This window comes from Poecilia mexicana, unplaced genomic scaffold, assembly GCF_051168715.1.
Source record: "Poecilia mexicana isolate PSO_F unplaced genomic scaffold, ASM5116871v1 scaffold_12, whole genome shotgun sequence".
NCBI classification, from domain to species: Eukaryota; Metazoa; Chordata; class Actinopteri; order Cyprinodontiformes; family Poeciliidae; genus Poecilia; species Poecilia mexicana.
Window position 1 is genome coordinate 21206061 of NW_028263381.1, and position 23338 is coordinate 21229398.

At 36.6% G+C, this 23338-nt stretch overlaps 1 protein-coding gene across 1 annotated transcript; it reads left to right on the forward strand.

The window, feature by feature from the left end:
- On the forward strand, positions 1 to 14875 carry LOC106907543 (cholesterol 7-desaturase nvd). Its single transcript, XM_014973314.2, has 7 exons — positions 1 to 696; positions 7827 to 8015; positions 8287 to 8465; positions 9590 to 9715; positions 10030 to 10149; positions 11997 to 12173; positions 13493 to 14875. Exons 1-7 carry the CDS (start codon positions 327 to 329, stop codon positions 13652 to 13654), a joined length of 1323 nt encoding a protein of 440 aa, XP_014828800.2. The 5' UTR covers positions 1 to 326; the 3' UTR covers positions 13655 to 14875.
- Positions 14876 to 23338: the final 8463 nt, after the last annotated feature.

Here is a 23338-nt window from a genome sequence, read left to right on the forward strand (position 1 = left end):
GACCAACATAATAATAAAAAACATAAATATTTCACACTGTTTGGATCAATCTTCTTAAATCATGAAGCAGTGAGCCTTGATGGTGACACCTTCTGGCGAACTTTCATCCAAATCCTCTCTGCTGTTGGCCTACTTTTTTTTTTTAATTCAACTTCAACCCTGCTGCTGAGTTGCAGCACCAGCCTTTTGGAAAACCATCCTCCCCAAAACTTTCCAGCTTCAGATGTGGCGTTAACGCGCAAACACGCCTGTAAATAAATCCGAACTTGTGGTGTAACTTCCTGAGCCCGAACCGCCTGCAGATACCGAGGCCCCCGAGGGACAACATGCCCAACAACGCGGCTCTGGCTGTGGGACTGGGACTCGGAGCCGTCCTCCTCACGCTTCCCTCAGGTGATTTCCACCTGGAGGACTGGGGCTTTGCGAAGCGGCTCGTCCTGTGCGTGGCGGCCGGAGTCACCGTCCTGGTTCTGGTCCGGTTGCACCGGCTGCTCTTCCAGCCCCTGGAGCTGCTCCGGACCCCGGAGGATGTGGGATACATCGCCGAGGACGGGCGCAGCAAGGCCCGGGCCGCGAACGAGGCGCGCCGCCGGAGGAAAGTCGGGGAGCTGCCGCCGGTTTACCCGAACGGCTGGTACCGGGTTCTGGACTCCCACATGCTGGGCCGGGGAGAGGTCAGAAGCGCCTATATTCTAGGTATGGCGCAACTTTTAACGCTGAAATTCCACTTTAGTTTGTTCTGGAAACACAGAAAATATGCAAACTACTTGCAATTCTTCTGATATTTTATTTTTTGCCAAAGAGTGTTGAAGAGTGACGTCATATTCACAGACGTGTGGAAACTGCGAGAACGCAAAGATTTTACTGAAGTAAAAGTAAAAGAAATTACTCGATTAAGAGTAAAAAGTAATCAAATTATCAATCATGTAATATTTACGTAATCGAACGACCAAAATATAAAGTGAAGTGGATTTTCTACAAAATTACAAAAATTGATATAAGTAGCAAAAATATTTTTTTCTAAATCAGTTTCTTTCGATATAAAAACTTATGAAACTATCAGAAACTGCAGGTGTGTATCTGGTGAATTTTTGGTTAAAACATGTTTGTTTTTCATTCAGTGGGAAGAAAATCCAACAATTTGACTCAAGTAAGAGTAGAAATACTTCATAATAAATTACTCAAAGTACAATGAAGTAAAAATACTCATAAAAATACATTTTTTCAAAAATATTACTGAAGTAAATATAATTGATTCAATGTAACTAAGTTTAACTTTAACTAATATTTGAGGAAAAAACTGGCTAGACTAAACAGGGTTACTGGTCAAGGGTAGGATTATGCAAAATAGTTTGTTTTAGTTTTTTGTCATGTTTCAAAGTTATTACCCCATTAAAAAAATATATGTTGTAGCTGCACTTCCTTTACAAAAGTGAACAAAACTTCTTTGGCATTCCGTTTAATGTAGAAAATTTTAAGAAACACAATTGAGATCAAAACATGAATAAGTTTAACAAAACATCTTCCGTCTACTTCCTGTCTTCTTCTTAGTTTCTACCAGTAGTAACATCCTGTCGATCGTGTGACTGGTGTTGATGCGAAAAATTAGTTTTCATTGCGGTTTTGATGCCAAAAAACCAAATCATCCTTGTGCCAAAACTTTTTATTTATTTATTTTTTATTTTTATTTTTTCGTGACGCAGTTCCCATGGCAACCACTCAGCCGTGCAAAACACCTCAGTGGACCTAGCTCCCCCTCCGAGGTTGGAAGCTACAGTTTCCAAGATTCATGTTGATAGTTTCATGTGAAATAAACTTAATTATTTATCTTTTAATTCTTTAAAACTAATTCCAAATCTAGTTTTCCAGGGAGTCAGATTATTACATAACACCAACATAGGATCATATTTCTACTAGAAAGTGTGTTCAGTATTTTCAGTTAAATTCAATTAAAATCCAAAAATACTTTATTGATCCCAACGAATCCCAATATCTGCTCAGTGCAGCTTTGTTTTGTTCCACATTTCTCTCAAGGCTGTTTTTATCCACCCAAAGTTTTTCCTTCGACTGAATTTTCCTGGATAGAGGATTATTTTTGTAAATATATTCTGATAACTTTGATTTTGCCTTGTTAAAACACTTCACATAAAGAAGGAAGTTGTTCTGGAGATATCTGCGTGTTTTAAAACACTTCCGCGCCTTTTTTCTACCTCAGGTTTTCCTTCCACTCAACTTTCTGTTAATAGTTTTGCATGCAGCCACTTTCTTCTGCGCCTTTTCTCTCCTTCCTGCTTGTCTAGTCAGTAGTCTTCTTCGTTGCTGTCAGCGCTCCAACATCAACGCCGCAGCCTCTTTTAGTTTCACTTGCCGCGTTGGTGGCTCTGAAACCAGGACTAGGAATTTATACCTGTTCAGCAGAACCCACTTTGCAACACTTCGGGTTTCCTCTTGGATTCGTTGTGAAACTGTAAACATTTAATGGTGAAACTGGGAACAAAAGGCAGCAAAACACCCTGGAAGTGAAAGAAAATATCAGTCTAAACTGATAGTTTTTACACTTTTTTACTTGTGGTTTATTTCCCCTCAAAATTTTCCACAAGCTTCTTGTGTGTTTGCTTTTTATTTTCTTTCCTGGTTCTGTCTGAGCTGGTGCCAGGATACCAGATTGTTGTGACTCACAGAGAAGTTTTGGGTTTTGTTTTGGGGTCCCTGGAAACATTTCTGCAGAAACAAAGTTCCTGCAGAAACTCTCTGACCTTGTCTTTGACCTGTGGTTACCTTTGAAATGAAGAGGTGTGGCTGGAAGGCAACGAGTTCATTAAATAATATGACAAACTTCCTCCTGGCTGAGCTAGCTGCTAATTAACCAGGCGACAGAGTTCATTTCAGTTCCTTTATAAGGTATTACTGTCATTTTATGGGGCAGAACAAGACAAAAAAAATCATCAAACTTCAGGAAAATTATACTCAACTAGTTGATTATTGGTTTATTAGATTAAAATCAGTTCCACAGGTGTTTAAAGTGTGGCCCGGGGGCCATTAGTGACACTTTGGCTGATTTTGTGTGGCCCTGCTGCAAGTCAGAAATGATACAAATTTGACCTGTTAAAGCTGGTGGAGGCTTTTAATTTTTAGTTTTCTTACAATGGAAAATGTTAAAAACAACAAAAAGTGTTTATGTTTTTATGGCCCCGCTTTGAACCCTGTTTATTTAGAGAGTTTCACTGAAAGTTTCACTGAAATTTTGAGATTAAGCCATGAAATTTTCTAGAAAAACATGGAAATTTTGGAATTTCAAAAGGTTTAAACTTTTGAAACTCAGAAATTTTCATGTTTTTTTTGTATAAAATGTTGGAAATGCCAAAATTTCTCGAATTTTTTCTAACAAATTTTCAACCTTTCTCTCACAAATATCCTTGTTTTTATAGAAAAATTCAGAATTTATTCGTGGAAATTTCCTTTTTTTTCTACAAATCTAATCTAATGCACCACTGTAAAAAGTCGACAAACGTATCAAGTTTAATCTTTAATTTTTCTTTTCAGTAGCTTAACAAGTTTCTGTTTTGTTAATTTTATTCTTAAACATGTGTAAGTTTATTTAAAACACATTTATTCAGTCGGTATTTAATGCAGGTGATGCACAATATCGTTAAAATGTAATGATGTTTTCTGAAACGAAAACTGAAATGGCTGCTTATCAATTAATTGCTAGTTGATTGATGAGATCAGTTAACTTCATATTAAGTCATTAATCAGTAATTTGCCTCCATAATTCATTTGATTTAAATGTTTTCTCTTGCGAAATAATTTGTTGAAAAGTCTGTCATACGTTTGTGTTGAGTTTACTCCAATACTTTTCCACTATTATTAAGAAATTATTTACTCAAAGTACTCTTTTTTTTGCTGAAAAGTTAGTTTTGTCTAATTTCATAAGATATTGGCAGTAAAAATTGGACTGAATTAGTTGGTAACATTCTGTGTTTTTGCAGTGTCTGACTGAGTTTCAGGTATTTGAACAGCAGAAAAATCTGCTGGTTGAGACACAGTTGCATCTGCAACATTTGCGATTCTTATTTGTATCTTTATAATGATAAAGTTTTTTGTGCTTGGTGAGCAGAATGAATTCACTGAGGCTTCACATCCTGCTCTCGTCTCTCTGCAGTTTGCAGGCTGGTTGGGGTGTTTGATCATTAAAAATGGGGTTTCAAAGAGGATGTGAGGCTTTCATGTTCGCTGTCGCTTGGCGTGGATTACATCACCAAAACAAGCCGAATATGAAAGAGTTTCTGAGCCTGGAACACAACAGGGAGAGCCGCTTTCACCACCAGATTTCCCTTTCACTATCCATCCGTTTGATGGGATAATCAGCAGAAGATCAATAAAAATGCAAAGAAATGTTTACAGATTTATTGCTGTTATTGGAAAGTTGAGTGGAAGGAAAACCTGAGGTAGATAAAATGATGCACAAGCAACAGGGTTGATTACAGCCATTCAGAATATGTGAATATGTGAAAATCTTACAGATTTCTTCTGTTTTTTTTTTTTTATTATTATTTTATTTTATCATGACACAAAGACAACTTGTGTAAATTCAAAATTATTTGTTTCACTAAGGGAAAAGAAACCTCTAAATAAAGATGATTTTACCTTTTGTTAAAATTTGTAAGAAAAGTACAAATTAAAAGCCTCCATTTGCACCAACAGGTCAAATTTGGATCATTTTTGAATTGTAGTTTGGGTCCGCACAAAATCAGTCCAACGGCCACAAATGGCCCCCAGACCGCACTTTGGACACCCCTGATGTAAACTTTTTGCGAAGTAGTGACGTAGGAAAACCTAGAGTTTTACAAGCTGTGTTCATCCTGCAGCAGATTTATTCATGAAAACGATGTTTGGCTGTTTTTCCCTGCAGCCTCTGTGGCTTCAGTTTCCCATATTTTGCTGACACCGGCTGGGAATCGTTTCTGTGTCTCCCTCTCGTCCGCTTCCTGCAGTCGTCTTGTCTCAGGTTCTGCCTACGGAGCACATTTTGCCTGATGCTGTCATAACAGATTGAGACGGGAGTCGAGTTCTGCAGAACGACAGGCTCTGGCAGCGGCGCAGAGCTGTGTCACGGCGCGTTGGGATTATTCTTGTTATCCGTCCACGATATCCTGCCAGGGCGATGAAAGAGCCGGCGCAGTTCGCTCTGATCCAGCTGAACTCAGAGGAAGAAAGAAGGAAAATTACTCCTGTCGCAATAAACAATCAATCAGTCGCATGATAAATTAAAACAAGCCCAATCATTTCCATCGTTTTTCTCTTTGACTGGTCCAAACTCAACTAGGAGACTTCATAACTCATTTTATTTGTTGTTTTGTTTGTTTATTTTGGATATTTAACATATCTTACAGTTCCAGTGTTAAATGTTCATTACAATTAATCTGTGAGTATGTATTATTACCATTTTATGACTTGAAAAAGGTCTCAAAACAACAATGTTATCGTTTATCGCGATAATTGCTGGGAGAATTTATCGTCCAGTAAAATGTATTACTGTGACAGGCCTGTTTTTAGCACATTTATTCAGCAAGTTATCATTCACAGCTGGGACACAACAGACCTGTCACAATAACACATTTTGCTGGATGATAAATTGTCCCAGCAGTTATCGCAATAAACGATAATATCGTTGTTTTGAGACACTGGAATTGGAAGACATTTTAAATATCCAAAATAAAGAAATAAAACAACAAATCAAATGAATTATGATGTCTCTGTAAACAAACATATCTTTAAAAAAGTGGCTAGTTGAAACCAAAAGGCTAAAGACTTTATCATCCAGTTTTTGGTATGAGAAAAAGAAAAACAATAAATCAAACAAATGGAAATGTTTGAGATCGTTTTAATTTATCACGCGATTAATTTATTGCTTATTCAACAGGCCTATTCAGCCTTATCTTCAGCTCAGCCTACAGGTTTGATTACTGTGACAGATGAAGAAAATGTAATTAAAAAGTGGATTAATCTTAAGATGCTGTAACAGAATATTGAGAAATGGCCTGAAATTGGATGTTTTCTGCTTTTGAAGAACTGCAGGTATGAAAAGCACATTTAACAAACTTTACTGGTAGATAAATTATCCCAGAAATTATTGAGATAAACAATAATATTGTCATTTTGAGACAATTTGCAACTAATATGATGAAAATGGCATCACAACCAATAAGTTTTGGTTTTGTACACAACAATCAACACTGCATGGTTACAAGATGGAGGCCGGCAGACGACGGATTTGTTTTATTTTTTAAATCAAGTTTGGGACATTTTAATTTGACAATCTGGATTTTTATGAAAAACTATATTTTGGAACACTTCTACTTATTTGGCGATCAATAATGTAAAAGTCGGATTTATGAATGACATCACAATCAAAATGAGCGCATTGCTAGTTGGAAAACCGGTGGGATTAGCCATCTGTTTTTGGTGCTAATTGCTGCTAGCAGATTGTTTTGTTGAGGTTTTATTTTGTCTAACTGCTGGTTTAAAGAGATACAAACCATTATTTGTAGGAACAAATAATTCCTATATGCATCTGTATTTTATTTGTGGCAGCCATATTGGATATTTATGCAAATTAATCATTTGCATAAGGCCCTTGACCAGCCTTGTTTGTCGCAGTTACAGGTTTGTCTTGTTGCCATTTCAGAAATCAACACTAATCTCTTTTACCTTAATGATGTTCACTTCCATCATGAAGAGTGTCAGATTATGTCAGAATAATAATCAATGACTAAATTGTTTCAGTTATATTTATTTCAAAGGATTATATAAATAAATATCATGTAAGATTGCTTCCATAAATTATGCAATACAAGTTGTTTTGTTTACTTTTATAGACGTGTATTTAGTGCCTGATCTCATTGGCTTTATTTAAATATGATGCCATTTTTAGCACCAAAAAATCTTACATAAGATCCAAAAATAATATTCTGAGTGGCTTGGATATTTATCAGACATGTGTCAAGTGTGCAGCTCCATCGACCGCCCTGTTGACATTTCTGCCTGTTAAATGTCAAACTACGCCCTGGTGAATATTGCTCTGGTCCTTTCCATCCTGATTAGCTCAGCAAGCATTAGCGCTACCTGTTCAGCTCAGACCACAACAACCCAGATCAATATGAACAGTTGGATAAAACTGGTGCTAAGCACGATCTAGCATCAACAAGAATAAATAAAAAGATTTTAAAAAAAATACAACATATTTGACTCCTTTAGTGGCTACGGTTGCTACAGCACTGATGCTAACGTTACATTGCAGCCCCTGAATTTGGACACATCTGCTGTGTCACAGTGGTACGGCTAACTTACTGAACCAGCTAGCTGTGTTGCAGTGTTGAGGCTAATCTGTTGTACAAGCTAGAAGTGCTAAAGTTAACTTGCTAACGTGCTGTACCAGCAGTGCTAAGGCCAACTTCCTGAACCAGCAAGCTGTGTTGCAGTGCTAAGGCTCAGGAGCGGTAAGGCTAACTTGCTGTACCAGCTAGCTGTGTTGCAGTGCTGAGGCTAACTTGCTGTATCAGGAGCGGTAAGGCTAACTTGCTGTATCAGCTAGAAGTGCTAAAGCTAACGTGTTGTTAGCTTTAGCAACTAGTTCCAGTGCAGCTGGAACTAGTTGTTCCAGCTGCACTAATGCTAACTTGCTGTACCAGCTAGCTGTGTTGCAGTGCTACAGTTAGCCTTTTTTAGCATGTAACAGTACCAAGTAGGTTCTGTTGAAGGTTCTGGTACCACCTACCAGTGTAAAGTCGTCTCATGGCCTGTTTTTTCTGTGATTTGCCGTTCAGGTCAGCAGCTGGTGGTGTTTCGGGGCCACGATGGCAAAGCCCATGTGCTGGACGCGTACTGCCCCCACCTGGGCGCCAACCTGGCTGTGGGCGGCCGCGTGTTGGGAAACTGCATCGAATGCCCGTTCCATGGCTGGCAGTATCGGGGAAGCGACGGGAAATGTGAGAAGATTCCGTACTCAGACAAAGGTACGAAAACAGCACAGCAGCTTCCTGTCTTTGGTTTCAGTGGTTCCATCGATAAATACGCTGGAAAATGTTAGTTTTTATGACCTTACTCTGTTTTCCATTTTCACAATGGTCTCTCCTTCCTTCCTTTTCATTCTTTCTTCCTTGTGTCGTCCATTTATTTTCTTAAATCTGAAATAGTAACATTTTCTTCTTGAGCTCCTTCAGTATTGTATCATAAAGTTGGTGTATTTCTTGAAATTTCTTACATACATATGTTCTTCTCTCTCAGTACCTGAGTTCGCCCAGGTGCGCCGCTGGCCCAGCTGTGAGGTGAACCAGCAGGTTCTGATCTGGTTCCACTGTGACGGGTTGGAACCGCAGTGGAGCGTCCCGGAGCAGCCGGAGGTCGCTAACGGCCAGTGGGTCTACAGAGGCAGAACCGAGCATTTCATCAACTGCCACATTCAGGCAGGTGGAAAAAATTCAAACTAAATATCCACGTTCACCGGGAAGCAGCTGAACTATGAGAGCTTAAAATATATATAACATGACATGTTTCCCATGTTACAAGTGAAATAGTCTGCCAATGGAACTAGAACTGGGTTGCTAGGTAACGGCTGAGGTTGCTAGGTAACGGCTGCTAGGTAACGGCTGCTAGGTAACGGCGCCAAGGAACATTCTACCAATGGAGCTAGAACTTTTTAATAAATATTATGGGATTATTGACTTAAAATAAGGTCCTATTTCTTTCTGAAAAGTTACTTGTACGTTAGTTTTGTCTTATTTTACGTGTAATAAAAACTAGAAACTAAACCAAAAGTACTTGATTATATTTTCTGTTTTTGCAGTGTGAACTGTGCTAGTTTATCTGTTTCATCACACTTTTTTCTTCTACTTAATGTTCTGTTGGTGTGTTTTGATGTAGGGCTGCACTATATTCAAGATGTACTTCTAAATCTGTTGCTTTACTGTTCACCTTTTTTCTTCCACTAAGTTTTCCATTGGCATTTTTGGATATATTAGGAAATTTTCACATTTCTGTTTAATATTACAGCGACAAGATTGGTAGTTAACCAACATTTTCATCAGTTTTTTTCTTTTCCAACTTCACAATGAACTGAATTAGTAAATCTGTTGCTTCACTGTTTGGTTTTTTTATATCACACTTTTTTCTTCCACTAAATTTTCTTTTACTGTATTTGGATTTAGGGCTGCACAATACTTCATAATATAGCTTACTGGTTGTAATTAACCAATATTTTGTCACTTTCTTAACCTTTATTATTATCTCTTGATTATGGATCAATACGTTGGGAAATTTAGTCTCAGGGTGTTGCATTTGAATATTAAAGCCTACGATACTTTTGATAGCTTTGGTCTAATTTTCTACTATAGTAAAAATAAGAATTGCACCAAAGAAGATTCAGTTTGCCGATGCATTTACAGATTATGTGAGTGGGATTTTTCAGTTTTTGATGTCTTTTTCATTATTTAACTTGTTGATTTTTGGTTTTCCGTTAACATTTAGGGGCAGTTCATTAAAAAACAGAGAAACGTGTCGCTGTTGTTGCTAAAATTACTTGTTTCTTCAGGAGATTCCAGAAAACGGAGCTGACATCGCTCACCTGGGTCACCTGCACACTCCGGGCCTCCCCAGCGGAGTGGATCTGCGCTACACCAACAGCAAAACCTGGGAGTTTGTGCGACACGACTGGAAGGTAATCAAACATTTATTCTCTCTTGCTTTAAATGCTGAAAATGTTCAGAGCTTCTTCTTTGCATCATTCAGTCGCCGTTATCTCTGTGCACTTTGCTTCTGTTTATTCAACCAAAGATGTCCTCTGGTGCCTTTCCTGTTTCATAGAAACACTTTTATCAGCCTTATCAGGGATTTGCGTCTTTATATAATTAATCTTCCTTGATAAGCCAGAGGAATCCAGATATTCTTTGTCTGACCTTTGTAATTGTTATTTAACTGTGACAGTAACAGTGAATAATTTTTGTCTGTCTTGTTTTTTGGTTTCCCTCGTAGGTTGAATGGGATCCGGAGCCTGAACCCAACAGTCACTGCTCTCAGATGAGGGTCAATCATTCACTCACCTTGTTTGGCTGCCGCTTGCCTCTGCTGGATCTCCGCGTTGTGGCCAGACAGGTACAGTAAATACAGTACACACAGCTGAAACCACATATTTATTTTGAAATAATAAATGAAGCTTTTTGTATTACTTTCTTCAAATTCAAGTTTCTTTGTTTATTTCATAGAATTACCCTCTAATCTGTGTATAAGTCTGCAAAAAAAAACAACAAAAAAAAAGAAGATGCATATTAATAAGTTTCCCAGAAAGTCTACCTAAAATATAAAAATAAGGCAGCAAAGAAGTGGTCAATAAATGTACATTAAGGTAAAAAAAATCAGAAGTTGAAGCTTTGAGGTACTTAAATGTGCTAACAGTAGAGCTAATTTAGCTAATTATAAAAACGTTTAGCACACTTAGCTTCCGCTAAGTACATTTATTCAGAAATATTTTAAATCTCTAATTTACTTGGTTGTTTTGTAAACTTCCAGTTGAATTAAGTTTGACATCTGTGTTGAAGTTTTGGTTATAAACTGTTAATCCGTCAAGTAGTTAGTCAGTTGTATTCATGCTCTTATTTTGAAGTGTCTGAAGAGTGTTTTCACAGCAGTTCCTGTTTCTTTCATTTTTCCCAACTGACGTTAATTCAATCAAGAAACAAAAATAAAACAGTAGATGGCAAAAAAACGAACTTAAAAACAATATCTAGGGACATTCTGGAATATGTACAATGAAGTTTGGCTTTAAATTGCTAAAACAAAATACTTAAAGTAATTAGCCGTTTATATTTATGCTCTTATTTTGAAGTGGGGGAAGGGTGCTTAATGTGTGTTCAGCATATGGTGAGCTCATTTTGATCTGTCACACTACAGAGGACAAAAACAGGATATTTCCAGATTTTAAGCTGTCTGGAACTTCATTGAATGTCTCAAATGAAGTAAAATATCTTGGTCATGTGTTGACAGACCGTCTGTCTGATGATGAGGATATTTATCGTCAGGTTCGAATGATATACGCTCAGGCAAATATCCTTGTTCGTAAGTTTGGATTCTGTTCTGATGAAGTGAAACTGAACTTGTTCAGATCATACTGTACATCACTGTATGCTGCACATTTGTGGTGCAATTTTAGAAAAGCAAGTCTTCATAGACTGAAGGTGGCTTATAATGATGCACCAAGACTTTTGTTAAATAAGCCCAGATGGACCAGTGCCAGTGAACTGTTTGTATCTGCTCTTGAATGGTTAGGAACCTTTTTTATTGTACTTTTTATTATTTTTATTGTATTATCTTTTTATGTACATTGGACTTTGAGTCTAATGTATCTATCTATGTATACGCTGCAGTTCCTGTTTCCTCCATTTTACTTTATTCAAACAACAAACATACAGGAGCAAAATGAAACTGCAGACAACAAGATATTAACATAAATACAACTTCCAAGGGCAATATATAACATGTAAATTATTATGAACTGTTGGTTATAAACTGCTAAGAATCCTTCAAGCCATTAATATTCAAGCTCTTATTTTGAAATGGCTGAATAGTGTTTACACAGCAGTTCCTGTTTCCTCCGTTTTACTATATTTCAAAGAGCAAAATAAAATAGCAGAGAAAACGATATAAACATGAAAATAGTATCTTAGGACTTTACAGAACATGTAAATTAACATGTTAATACTAAATTGGTGCTTAAGGGTTATGATTTGAATTGAAGTTAGCGATTTAGCATTAGCTTCTGCTACACACAGTGGTGGTGTAGCACTTTACGGTTAGCATAGCTAACTACATAGTTAGCTAATGTACATTTTTGATAACTATATTTATAAGTTACAACCCTAATAACAACAATCAATGGCTTTAAGCCCTAAACCCATCAGTTTATGTTTTTATTCCCGGTTCAGTGCTGTTCGTAACTGTTCCAGGTGGGCCCAGGCGTGGTGTTTCTGCGGTTCGACCACAGCTTCCTGGGCCGGGGGCTGATGATGCACTGCGTGACGCCAGTGGAGCCGCTGCTGCAGTGCGTAACCCACACCATGTTCTACCAGAGAAACATCCCAGCTGTGGTGCCCAAATTCATCCTCAAAGGAGAATCCATCCAGGTGCAGCATTATGAATTTATATTTATTTTTGTTATTTTAATTCAAATGTTATTAAATCTTAGACATAAATAGTGAAATTGTTCCTCATTAGCTCTGAATTTGAGATTTGTCATAGTCTGAAAAGATTATCGGCTGCATTTTTCAGCTGCTCTACCTTTTGTTTTATTTTATTCATTTTTTAATATAATTTTATTTTTCACATGCCAAAATAGCTCATTATCAGTTGCAAGTTTATAACAAAAGGATTTATTCTAATTTGCCTTTATCCGCCACTGGTTTGATGGTTTAGTTCTGCTAATCTGTGTAATAATTTGATTTATTTTTAAATTAATTTTAATATTAAAGAAGCTTCATATTAGTGGTGAGCTTAAAAACTAAGATTTATTTAGTACATTTATCATCCAGTCTGCCTTTTGAGTCACTTATGTTATGTTGTTCATTTTTTTTTACGTATTAATACTTACTTTATTTAGAGAAATACTTTTACTACTACCTTTGGTTTAATCCTTTATTAGTTTAGTCCTAAATTAATATTTTGTTTTTCATTTTATTTTTATTTATTTTGTTTTTTAAATCTTCAAATATTTAAGTTTTGAAATTGTTTATTATATAAACGGTTATTAAATTTGAAAGGATAATTTTTAACCTATAATTTTATTTTATTTAAGCTTATTGACATTGTGAGTTCGTCGTTGATGTTAAGTTCATGTTAGAAGTTAAATAAAATGTATTAAGCAAGTTAAATGAAAACCAAAAATCATTTTTTAAATATTTTATTTTAAATGTTGGATCTGTTCTTTAATTGCAGTATGTTGTGCATTTCCTTCAAAATGACTTTAATTTGAAGAGATCACTGGGTGCATGCGTCACCCTCTCCTCCTCGTGCCGTACAGTCACAGAAAAAGTGTAAATACTTCCTCATTAAAGCTGATAATTAGCTGGGTGGTGAAGAAACTGTCAGCTGTTTGAATGAGGCAGAAAAATGTGTAAATTAGCATCAAAATCAAATTACATGTTGGTTTAAAAGCTGTAGATTATAATTACAATCAAATAGTTTGATCAAACTTCCAGAAATCTCTTTTTTCTCCAATGTGGCGCTGAATAGAAACAGATTACAGCTGCTGGGAAGTGAAATGCCAGATCTCAGCAGCAGCTAGAGTCACTGTGGAGTGACATTTAGCAGCAAACCCCCTGCTGCTGAGTCATGATAATTTACCGAGACAAGACAGCATAACAAACATAATAATGAGAATCAACTCCTGGTCCCAGTTAAGTCACCAGATCCAGATGTTTGTTTGTTTGTTTGTTTGCGTCCGCAGTTTGAACGCGACGTGATGATCTGGAACAACAAGATGTACATTTCCAAGCCCCTGCTGGTGAAGGAGGACGCTGCGGTTCGGAGGCACCGCCGCTGGTTCAGCCAGTTCTACAGCCAGAACAGCCCGCAGCTGGAGTACCGGCGGGACACTTTGGACTTCTGACCCGCCTCTGGAGGTCGCCTCGGTCTGGCTCCAAGAAACCTCTCAGAGAGGGAATGATTTTTATCTGTTTTAGGTTGGAAAAATTAAGCTATGCGGGGTTTTTTTATGCTTTCCTAAAGTCCTAAAGGCCAAGCGGAAAAAATATCCATCCAAGATCATGAAGACAAATAAATTCCTTTCAACCCTTTAATGTGAAATTTTACTAACAATAAGCACATAAACTGTCTAAAAGTGTGAATTTGTTGTATAAGTTTATTATGGGATGGTTTGAACTTGATGGAATGTAAATGTTAATGTTTCACAAAAATTCACGTTTTTATAGTTCCTTTCATGTCTGCACTGCTTCTAATAACAACCGAAGCGCTTAAAAGCCACATCAAGCTGTTTTTTATTTTAATGTAAGTTACTGTTTTTTGGTGTTTGGAAAACGGGCTCTTTCAAAAACTTCCGGAATGCTGAGTCACATTCCACCGGCACTGCGCCGTTACCTAGCAACCAAAGAAGACGTTTGATCTGCTGGTTTTACTGCTGTTAATCCAAACACTTTGAAAAACCTGTTCCCCTCCTTGCCTGTGGGAGCGCTGCACCAAGAACCACCGAAGTAAACTACACGAAAACCTCTGAAGAAGACCAACGCAACTTCCTTCTTCACGAAAGGTAAACAAAAATAGAGTAACGTCAGATTTTAGTGGTAGTAGGATTTCTCTTTTGTCTTTGATAGAAGAACACAAGCTAATTTTCCTGCTAATAATACACTAGCGAGTTTGTTTTGGTTGTACTTACCCAGAATGCCCTGCACTGTAGTCCACTTCCTGCTCCGGTCCGTTTGGTGCTGAGTTCAATTACGCATTCACATGTTCAAGTCAGACAGTACACTAACGAATTTGAGAAACCTGTTCCCCATCTCACCTGTGGGGGCGCTGCACCAAGAACCACTGAAGTAAATGACAAGAAAACCTCTGAAGAAGACCAGCGCCACTTCCTTCCCCAAGAAAGGTAAACAAAAATACCTTGGCCTTATTTTAGTGGTTGTAGTATTTCTCCTTTGTCTAAAATCTGATGTGAAACTTTAACGTGTGACAGAAACAGCAACGTTAGTTTTAGCCAAACAGGAGGAACTTATCACCTCTGTTGCTCCTGAATATATTTTTTTGTAACTGACAGATGATCCACAGCTGTAATGTTTATTTAAATACTCAGATTAAAGCTGTCTCTCCTGCCTTCGTGTGCTTGCTCATGCATTTCTTAGCTAGAAGCTTCCAGTTGAATATGTTAGCGGGTTAAATCGAGCAGAATCGATGGGGAAAGGGTTAGTCTGCCGCATTTCGCCATGTTGTAAAAACGCCTTTTCTGTTTTGGTTTGTGGGAGAATTGTTTGTGCTGAAGCGTCACATTAATAATTAAGTAAACTTGGCTATTTAAAGGGGAAATACACTGTTTTAAAAGCTTGTTGGGCCTGTTTTGGGTTTGAAAAATTACCTGCCAGGTACAGAAAACACTCTTTGTATGAGTGGATGTTGAGTTGACTCCGCAGCCTTGCGACTAGCTTCACAAAGCAGACACAAACAACAACAGATGGGGCCAATCATCAGACATCTGCTCCTCAAGAGTTGGGTTTGGCTGCAGCGGAAGTGTCAGGAGTCGGTGATGGTCCCATCTGCAGCAAACCGTGCGCATGATTTCAGCTCAAACAACACGCCGGACCAGCCGAACCTCATTCTGCAGAATGGAGAAGTACAAGGAGGAATCCCACCGGAAGGACTGTAAGTTCAGGACTGTGGAAAACCAGGATCATCTTTTAATGAGCATGGATACAGCTGCAACTAACGTATTGCATTAATATCTCTGTTATTATTACGATTAATTAGGAAAAAAATCGTCGCATTTTGCTGATTTTTCATTTAACCACTTACGAATTTAATATAAAATATTACAGAAATCTTTTATATTTTTAAAATAAGAAAATAAACATTTTAGGCAATAAAATATTTGCTAAAGCTAAGAATGGCATGAGACATAATCTGTGAAAAAGTCAAGCTACCTCCTCCCAGTTCTCCAGTTGTAACTGGAAACAGCCAACCAGATTCCAGATTCATGAGGCGGGTTTTGCTAGCTGCACCTAGCAGAAAGCTAGGTGCAGCTAGCATAGCATAGCACTGTTACACAGCAGGTGTAACAGTTAGACTCCCTATTAGCTGAAGGTTTTTTTAGATTTTACTGGGTGGATTAGCAACATCTGAGCTAAACATTAGCACACCAGTGGATGTATTTTAAGGCAACACTTCAAATACGCTGCTTCCTTGTGAGACAACAAGAAGAGGCACGATGGTAGATTGCAGTTTGTAAAGCCACTCGGGAACAACAAAGCAAATTTTTGGAGGTGTGTCTTGTAGTCTAATTTAAAAATAAAAGATTTTCACCATAATGACTGGAAGAATAATAACAATAAAGCAATATTCAAAACATTAGTTCTGCTAATGCTAAAGACCTTCACCAATGCAGTATTAGTGGAAGCTAATGCTAAAATGCTATGCCAATGCTGTATTTACCAGAAGCTAATTAATGCTAAAGAGCTACACCAATGCAGTATTAGTGGAAGCTAATGCTAAAATGCTATATGTTAGGTAAATTGTATTATTATCAACTATTTGTTATATCTTTATTATGTTCTTAGTTTATGTATTCTTACTTATTTAGTTTAGTCATAGGTTTTAAGGAATGTTTCTGTATTGTTAATCACTCTGCTTCCTTCCTCAGAGGAGGCCTCTCTGAAGAAGAGCAGTGACAACAGCTCTTCACAGAACGGCCTGCTTTGACCTCTTAGATAGCTATAAAACCATCGCCGTGAAGATGTACAACTTGTCCTGCTTGATCCTGGGTCAGGAACTGGATAAGCTAGTGCGAGATAGATTGTGTTGTTAGTTAGCTATAATCTTGGCGCTGTGACTGTGTGATGAAGTGTCTTTCCCCCTCCCCTTAGAGTTACAGCGCTCTCTGTGATTAGGGATCCTAAAGACAATAAAAAGAGAGGGGCAGGCAAATGTGCTTCAGAGCGGTAGGAGATTTGTAACTGAAAGCACATCTCTGTCTGTTCTCCTCGCGAGTATTAAGAATCTAACTTTCTCTTGTCTTTCCTGTGTTATGTGCTGTGTCTAATAGGTGTCAACTCTGACACTATACCAATGATATTTACCAAACGCTAATGCTAAAGAGGTACACCAATGCAGTATTAGCGGAAGCTAACACAAAAGTGCGGCACCAAAACAGTCAAGTAAAAATTAACTTAGTAGAAGCTAAAATGCGCTAATGGTAATTGTTTTCAAAGCTAGCAAAAGTACTAAAGCTCTAAGCGAAAAATTACCTCCACTGTTAGCAGATGAACAGATTAGCAGAAGAGCGTCCACCAGAGTTTTTTTATGTAATTTTCCCTTTTTACAATTGAGCTGGTTCGTAAAACTTTGATTTTATTCCCATGTGACCATGGTTGGGGTTTTCAGAAGCGCTACTACACAGTTAGCTAGCAGGCGTTCTCCACTGTGACACAAAAATTTGATTAATAAAGCCAGCAGCCTCCTTCGGGGCTTTTATTTTTAGCTTTTTAAAAGTAAAAACTTGAATCTGGAAAAGATTTTCCATGTTCAGCTGCAGCACTGAGACAAAAAGAACCAGAAGAGAATAGTCGAGTTCCACAGGCATGATTTATGCAAGAACCTCGCGCTAACATGAAAAACACATTGGAAAGGTAGGCATCCATCTGAAAATGACTCCTTAAATCTATTAATTTCAAGGTCTCATCGTCGTTTTTGTCGCAGCTCTTGCAGAAAGAGGTTCGTGTCAATAGTGGTCAACAGTTCCAGTCCAAAAAGAGCCTCTTTGCTCAGCCTCACCCCGTATAATCAGTTGTTTTCTTCACACCGTTCCACTTTAGCATGCTAGCTTTCATTTGCTGCACAGATCAGGAGGAGAAGCCGAGGACAGGCAGTTTGCAGAGAAGCAAGCTGCTGTCGTGTTGAGCGCTAAAGCATGTAGGCGTTGAAGCGCAACACGTTCTGACTGTTCTGTCCTTCACTCCCACTTTGAACGCTTCCAACGACATCGATTCATCTTTCATTCACTCAAGCCTTCATCTTCATCAACAAAGAGGTTTTTAGAGAGAGGAGGGACAATGATTAAAAAGGAATTGAGATAATTAAAATGTTAAAACCTTGAAGAAATGAGTGAAATTATTCTAGTTTTGTGTCATTAACCTTCCACATATTAGAACATTGGTTAACATTTCAAAAATGTATGATGATTTAGACATTAATGCCTAATTAGTGTGTATATTTTAATATATTATTTAGCCTGATATTTACTCTTTACGTTGTTTTGTACAACAGCATGTTAGGGTCATTGTAAATAGAAGAAAATGAGTAAATTAAAGAAAGAAATGAGAAATTTTAGAAAGAAACATGGAAATTTCTGAGTTTGAAAAGTCAAAGATTTGGTAGAAAAATAATCAGAAATTTTGAGCTTAATCCGAGAAATTTTCAAGAAAAAAATGGACATTCCTGATTTTCAAGACATGAAAATGTTAAATTTTTGAAACTCAGAAAATTTGGAAAAGTTGAGCGTTTTTGACTGCTGAAACTCTGAATTTCTGAGGTTAATCTCAAAATGAAATTTTTTAAAGCAAATTTTCAACTTTTTAAACTGAGAAATTTAAATGCTGCTTTCTAGAAAATTTCTGACATTAATCTCAAAATTTCATTTTTTTGTTTTGGTGGAAATTTACTCCTCTGTTCGTATATCTGTAGTACACTGTTGTAGCTTTACATTGAGTGAGTTTTGTTTGTTTGTTTTTACTAAAACAAACTTATAATTCATGCATATAAATATTGTTCTGGTTGGTTGCATTTAAGTTCATATTTATCACTGCATAAATAAAATAAGCCGCTAAGAAAACAGCAATCAATTTGTTGCTTAATTTGGTGTGCAATACCAGAAATGACCAGCAGGGGGACACAGGAGGATTTCAGTAGAAAAGTTAATTATTGTCATAGAAGCCTTTTCTTCATTATGTGTGTATCAAACTACATTGTTACAACACAATACAAGCCTAAATTTTATCTATTAATATTGTATTAGATTACCCAGAAATTATACTCAGTAGCTCTGCTTCAACATATTTTTCTCAAGTGAAAGTAAAACAGTATTTTTGTAAAAGGCGACTCAGGCATTGAGTGACTGATCAAAACAAAAATCATTTAATATTTAAAAATGACATAATCAGACCAAAATATAAAGTTAAGTTGAAAATTTGGTATTTCAGGACCCAAACTGAGAATAATTTATATCAAAATATAATTTAACATAAAACTTGTGAGACTTTAACAAAAACTGCAGGAGAGTGTCTATTTTTGGTAAAATTTTGGTTAAAACAAAATTATTCTTCATTCGGGGAAAACAAGAGACACTTTATTATAAAATTACTCAAGTAAAAGTCAAAACTACAGTGTAGTAAAAGTACATTTTTCCCAAAACGTTACTCAAATAAATGTGACTACACAACTCCGCCAGTTTTAATAAATTATTCCGCAGCAGATTTAGCAGTAATGAATAATAAAACATCATCAGCATCAAGCTGTCATTTCGGGGCCAAACGGCCCCGCGGTGCGTTTTGGACGTCCCTGTTCTGATGCATCCTGCGTCTGCTCATATTGTTTTACAGAACTTATTAGAAGGAATGGCTGATATGGTAATTGCTGCTTTGGAGCAACATCCACACACACACACGCACACACACACACACACACACACACACGCACACACACACACACACACATGCACACAGAAACATGAGTTCCTCCCTTTGCTCTGCAGAGGACTGTGTGTGGGGGCGGAGTGTGTATCACTCAAAGCGTCTTCCTACTGTGTGTGTGTGTGTGTGAGAGTTCATGTGTGTGTGAGAGTGTGTGTGTATGTGTGTGTGAACTTGGTTTTTGTCTTGCTGTGTTTATGATTTATCCTCAAACAACCGGAGAGTTATTGTTCTGTTTCAGGCCGGATTCTGGCGTAAAGCGGTGTGAGGACCGGTCCAGGTTTATCGATGTGTGAGGAGGAGGAGGAGGATGAAGATAACGATCCGCCTTCAGCCCACAGGGACCGACCCGCCTGTGACAGTCAGGCTGCAAGCTAATCTTTAGGAGCGACGCTTTACATTAAAACCTATTTATTCTTCATGGTATTTTTAATTTGATGATGATGGAGACATTTCTTCTCCTGAGTTGTTTTTAAAACATTTTTCTGCTTTTTGTGTTTTGATCTAACAGAGACATTGTAGATATATTAAAATGAGTAAATTTCCACCAAACTAATCTCAGAAATTTTCCAGAAAAATCAAGGAAATTTCTAAGTTTGAACTGTTCAAACTCTGAAATTTCAGTTTTTTGTAGGTTTCTGGCATTAAGCTAAAAATGTCTATTTTGAGGTTTTTTTAAAGCAAATTTTTGAATTTTCAAGCTCAGAAATGTATATTTTTTTTCTAGAAAATTTCTGAGATTAATCTCAAAATAGGATTTTTTTTTTCTTGCAATATTTTCGACAGACATTTCCTGTTTTTCTAGAATCTTGGGGGTTGTCAAACTCATAAATGTTTGTGTATTTTTAAAGAAAATCTTTGTGATTAATCTCTATTTTTTTTCTAGACACTTGAATTTTTCAAACTCAGATATTTTCTTATTTTTTCTAGGACATTTCTGAGATCAAGCTCCAAATGTTTTTTTTTTTTTTTGTTTTTTTTCTTTCGTATCAGATTCTCAAACTCAGATTTTTCAATGTTTTTCGATAAACTTTTTTAGATTAATCTCAACATTTCTGATTTTGTTCTAGCACATTTTTGATTTTTCAAACTCAAAAATGTCAAAGTTTTTTCTAAAAAATTAATCTAAGAATTTCAGTTATGTTTTTCTGCCAGAGTTTTACTCCCCATTTTCTTCTATAATGACCCTAATACGCTGTCATTTCTTCTCTCTGAGTAATGTTTTAAATGTTTTTCTGCTCCTGGGAGTTTGTTTATTCGCTTTAATGAGGAAAACCTTTAAAAATAAATCCTTCCAGACGAGCCCAGAGGGAGAAGCAGGACTCATACTCGCTCATCCTTCTGATTTATTTAGATGTTGTTTCTAAAAACGACAGAAAGTTTTTCTCCTTTCTTCCTTTGTCCTGCATCTAATATTAACTACGTTTGCTTTGTTTTATTTTTACCGTCCAGTAACAATGTAATATGGCCAAATATGTAGTTTTATCTCTTTAATGGAAAAATACGGACCATCACACTTAAATGCTGTAATTTATATCAAATATTCCTCAAGTAAAATAAGTGTAGTTTTCAAATGATTACATTTGTTACTATTACATATTGATTTTATTTTAAATCCATGTTTCTCAGTTCTTATTGCTACAGCTTGTCAAATAAAACTAACTCTCCATGCTGAACACACCAAACATGGTAGTGGCACCATCATGCTACGGGGATGTTTTTCTTCTGCAAGGACGAGGAGGTTGGTCAGAGCTGAACTATTATTGACCTATCATTTTAATGGTACTGAGGAGAATAACCCTAAACATACCATTATAGGGCATTTTCATGTGTTAGGAATGGCCCAGTCAAAGTCCAGACCTTAATCCAACTGGCACAGCTTCCACATGTATCTTCACAGAGGCTCTCTTTCCAATTTACCTGCGCTTGAGCTTTTTCTTTTGTAAGAAAGAAAAATATTTCAGCTTCTAGATGAGACTGTTTGCAGTGGAAGATGGTGTCTCATAAAAATGCACACCACACTTTTAAGATTTTAATTTGTAAAATTAGAAAATCCATTTCGCAATTCTGCACAACTTTAGCTGCAAATCTTTGATCTGCTGATGTCAAAAAATAATTTCGCAGTTGCCTCCATTAATTAAATAAGAAATTAAATAAAATTAAAATAACACTTTTTACAGAAGAGCAACACATTCAAATTACATAAAAAATGTTTTATAAACTGCAATGAACCTATGAGCCGGACATTGTCCAGAGAAAGACATCATCGTGCCACTTCCTGTCGTCTTCTTCGTCGTTTTCGCCAGTAGTAGCGTCCCGGCTGTTGATCATGTGACTCGTGTGATGTGGAAAAGAAATGTTTCCATTACACTTTAATGAAATTCATCAAACTACGGCCGATGTACTGACTATCTGTGCTACCCAACAAGCCGCCCTACATTGTGGCGATGAGCATGCGCACACCGATTTTACGTCACAGGTTGCTAAACTCGGGTTTTGTCTGTTTTATATCGTCACCTCATCCCAGCGCAGACTCAAAATCGGCGTGTTTCCTATTATTTCATAATTTCAGTTTGCGCAAAATAATTAAATAAAAACTAAATATATATATATATATATATATATATATATATATATATATATATATATATATATATATATATATATATATATATATATATATATATATATATATACTCGTAAAATACAACGAAGCTTGCTGTTGTTATAATGTGACAACGTGAATTCAAATTCAGATTCTTGATTTTTTTAATGTCTGGTTTTGCTGCTCTGTCTGTATCGCCCTTATTATTATTATTGTTATTGTTATTACTGTTATTATCATTATTATCATTATTATCCTCGCGGTAGAGAGAGCTCCGCTGAGGGCGCGCGCGCTCTTGTTGTGAAGAAGCCTGTTTCCATGGCAACCGGGAGGCTGATTCGCCTCGTTTCTGTTCAGGCTGCAGGGACGATCCCCGCAGCAGCAGCAGCTTCTTCAACAAAAACAGGCAGACATTAGACTGCAGGAGGAGATACTCGGTACCTGCGCCGTGTTTATGTAGTGTTTGGGTTTTCCTCGCCTCTCAGGATGAGAGTAAATGTTTAAGGAGACGAGAAAGGAAGAAAGAAGGAAAGATGGCGCCCGTGTTTGGTGTGATTAATGAGGTTTGGTTCAGGGGGTTTTATGCCCAGGAGGGACAAATAATGACCTAAATTAAATGTTATCACCTCGTTGCTCAAAAACACTGAGATAAAAATGTATATTAAATAAAGAAGAGGTCAAAAGAAAAAAAAAATATTTAACTGTTTTGTGATGAGAGATTTTTTCATCATTATTTAATTTTCATTCTTTTTTTATGTCTATTTTTATATTTATTCATTCATCTTACATATATTTTATGTTTAATTTCATAATTTATTATTAATTAGTGTCGAGGACCAATAGTGCCAAAATTCAATTCAATTTAAAATGGAAGAATTTGAATTAAGAGCTACAACAGCATCTAATTGCCCTTTGGGATTAACAAAGTATTTTTGAATTGGATTTGAATTTGAATTCAAGTTGGTAAACATATTTATGTGTAATAATTTCAAGAAAAGTGGAATTCACAAAAATAAAAACAATCATTTCAGAATCCTATATTGCAGTATATTATTATTTTATTTAATTCTGTGTAACGTAACACATCTAAACAAGTGGGTGGGACTAAAACTGCTAAAGGCAATATGATTGGTCAATTGAGGAGCTGTATCTTTAACTCAATTAAATAACAGGAGCCATTAATAGTTATTTTTATGTTTAGTCATAAAAATATTGCATAAAATAATTTGTGTTTAAATATATTTATTTAATCAGTTATTGACACACGAAAATCATGTCA

Excerpts from the sequence above, each read along its gene's own strand:
- LOC106907543 (XM_014973314.2), top strand. The coding sequence starts at position 327 with ATGCCCAACAACGCGGCTCTGGCTGTGGGACTGGGACTCGGAGCCGTC. Across the intron at positions 697-7,826 it reads CAGAAGCGCCTATATTCTAG|GTCAGCAGCTGGTGGTGTTT; the intron begins GTATGGCGCAAC and ends TTTGCCGTTCAG. Across the intron at positions 8,466-9,589 it reads TCATCAACTGCCACATTCAG|GAGATTCCAGAAAACGGAGC; the intron begins GCAGGTGGAAAA and ends TTGTTTCTTCAG.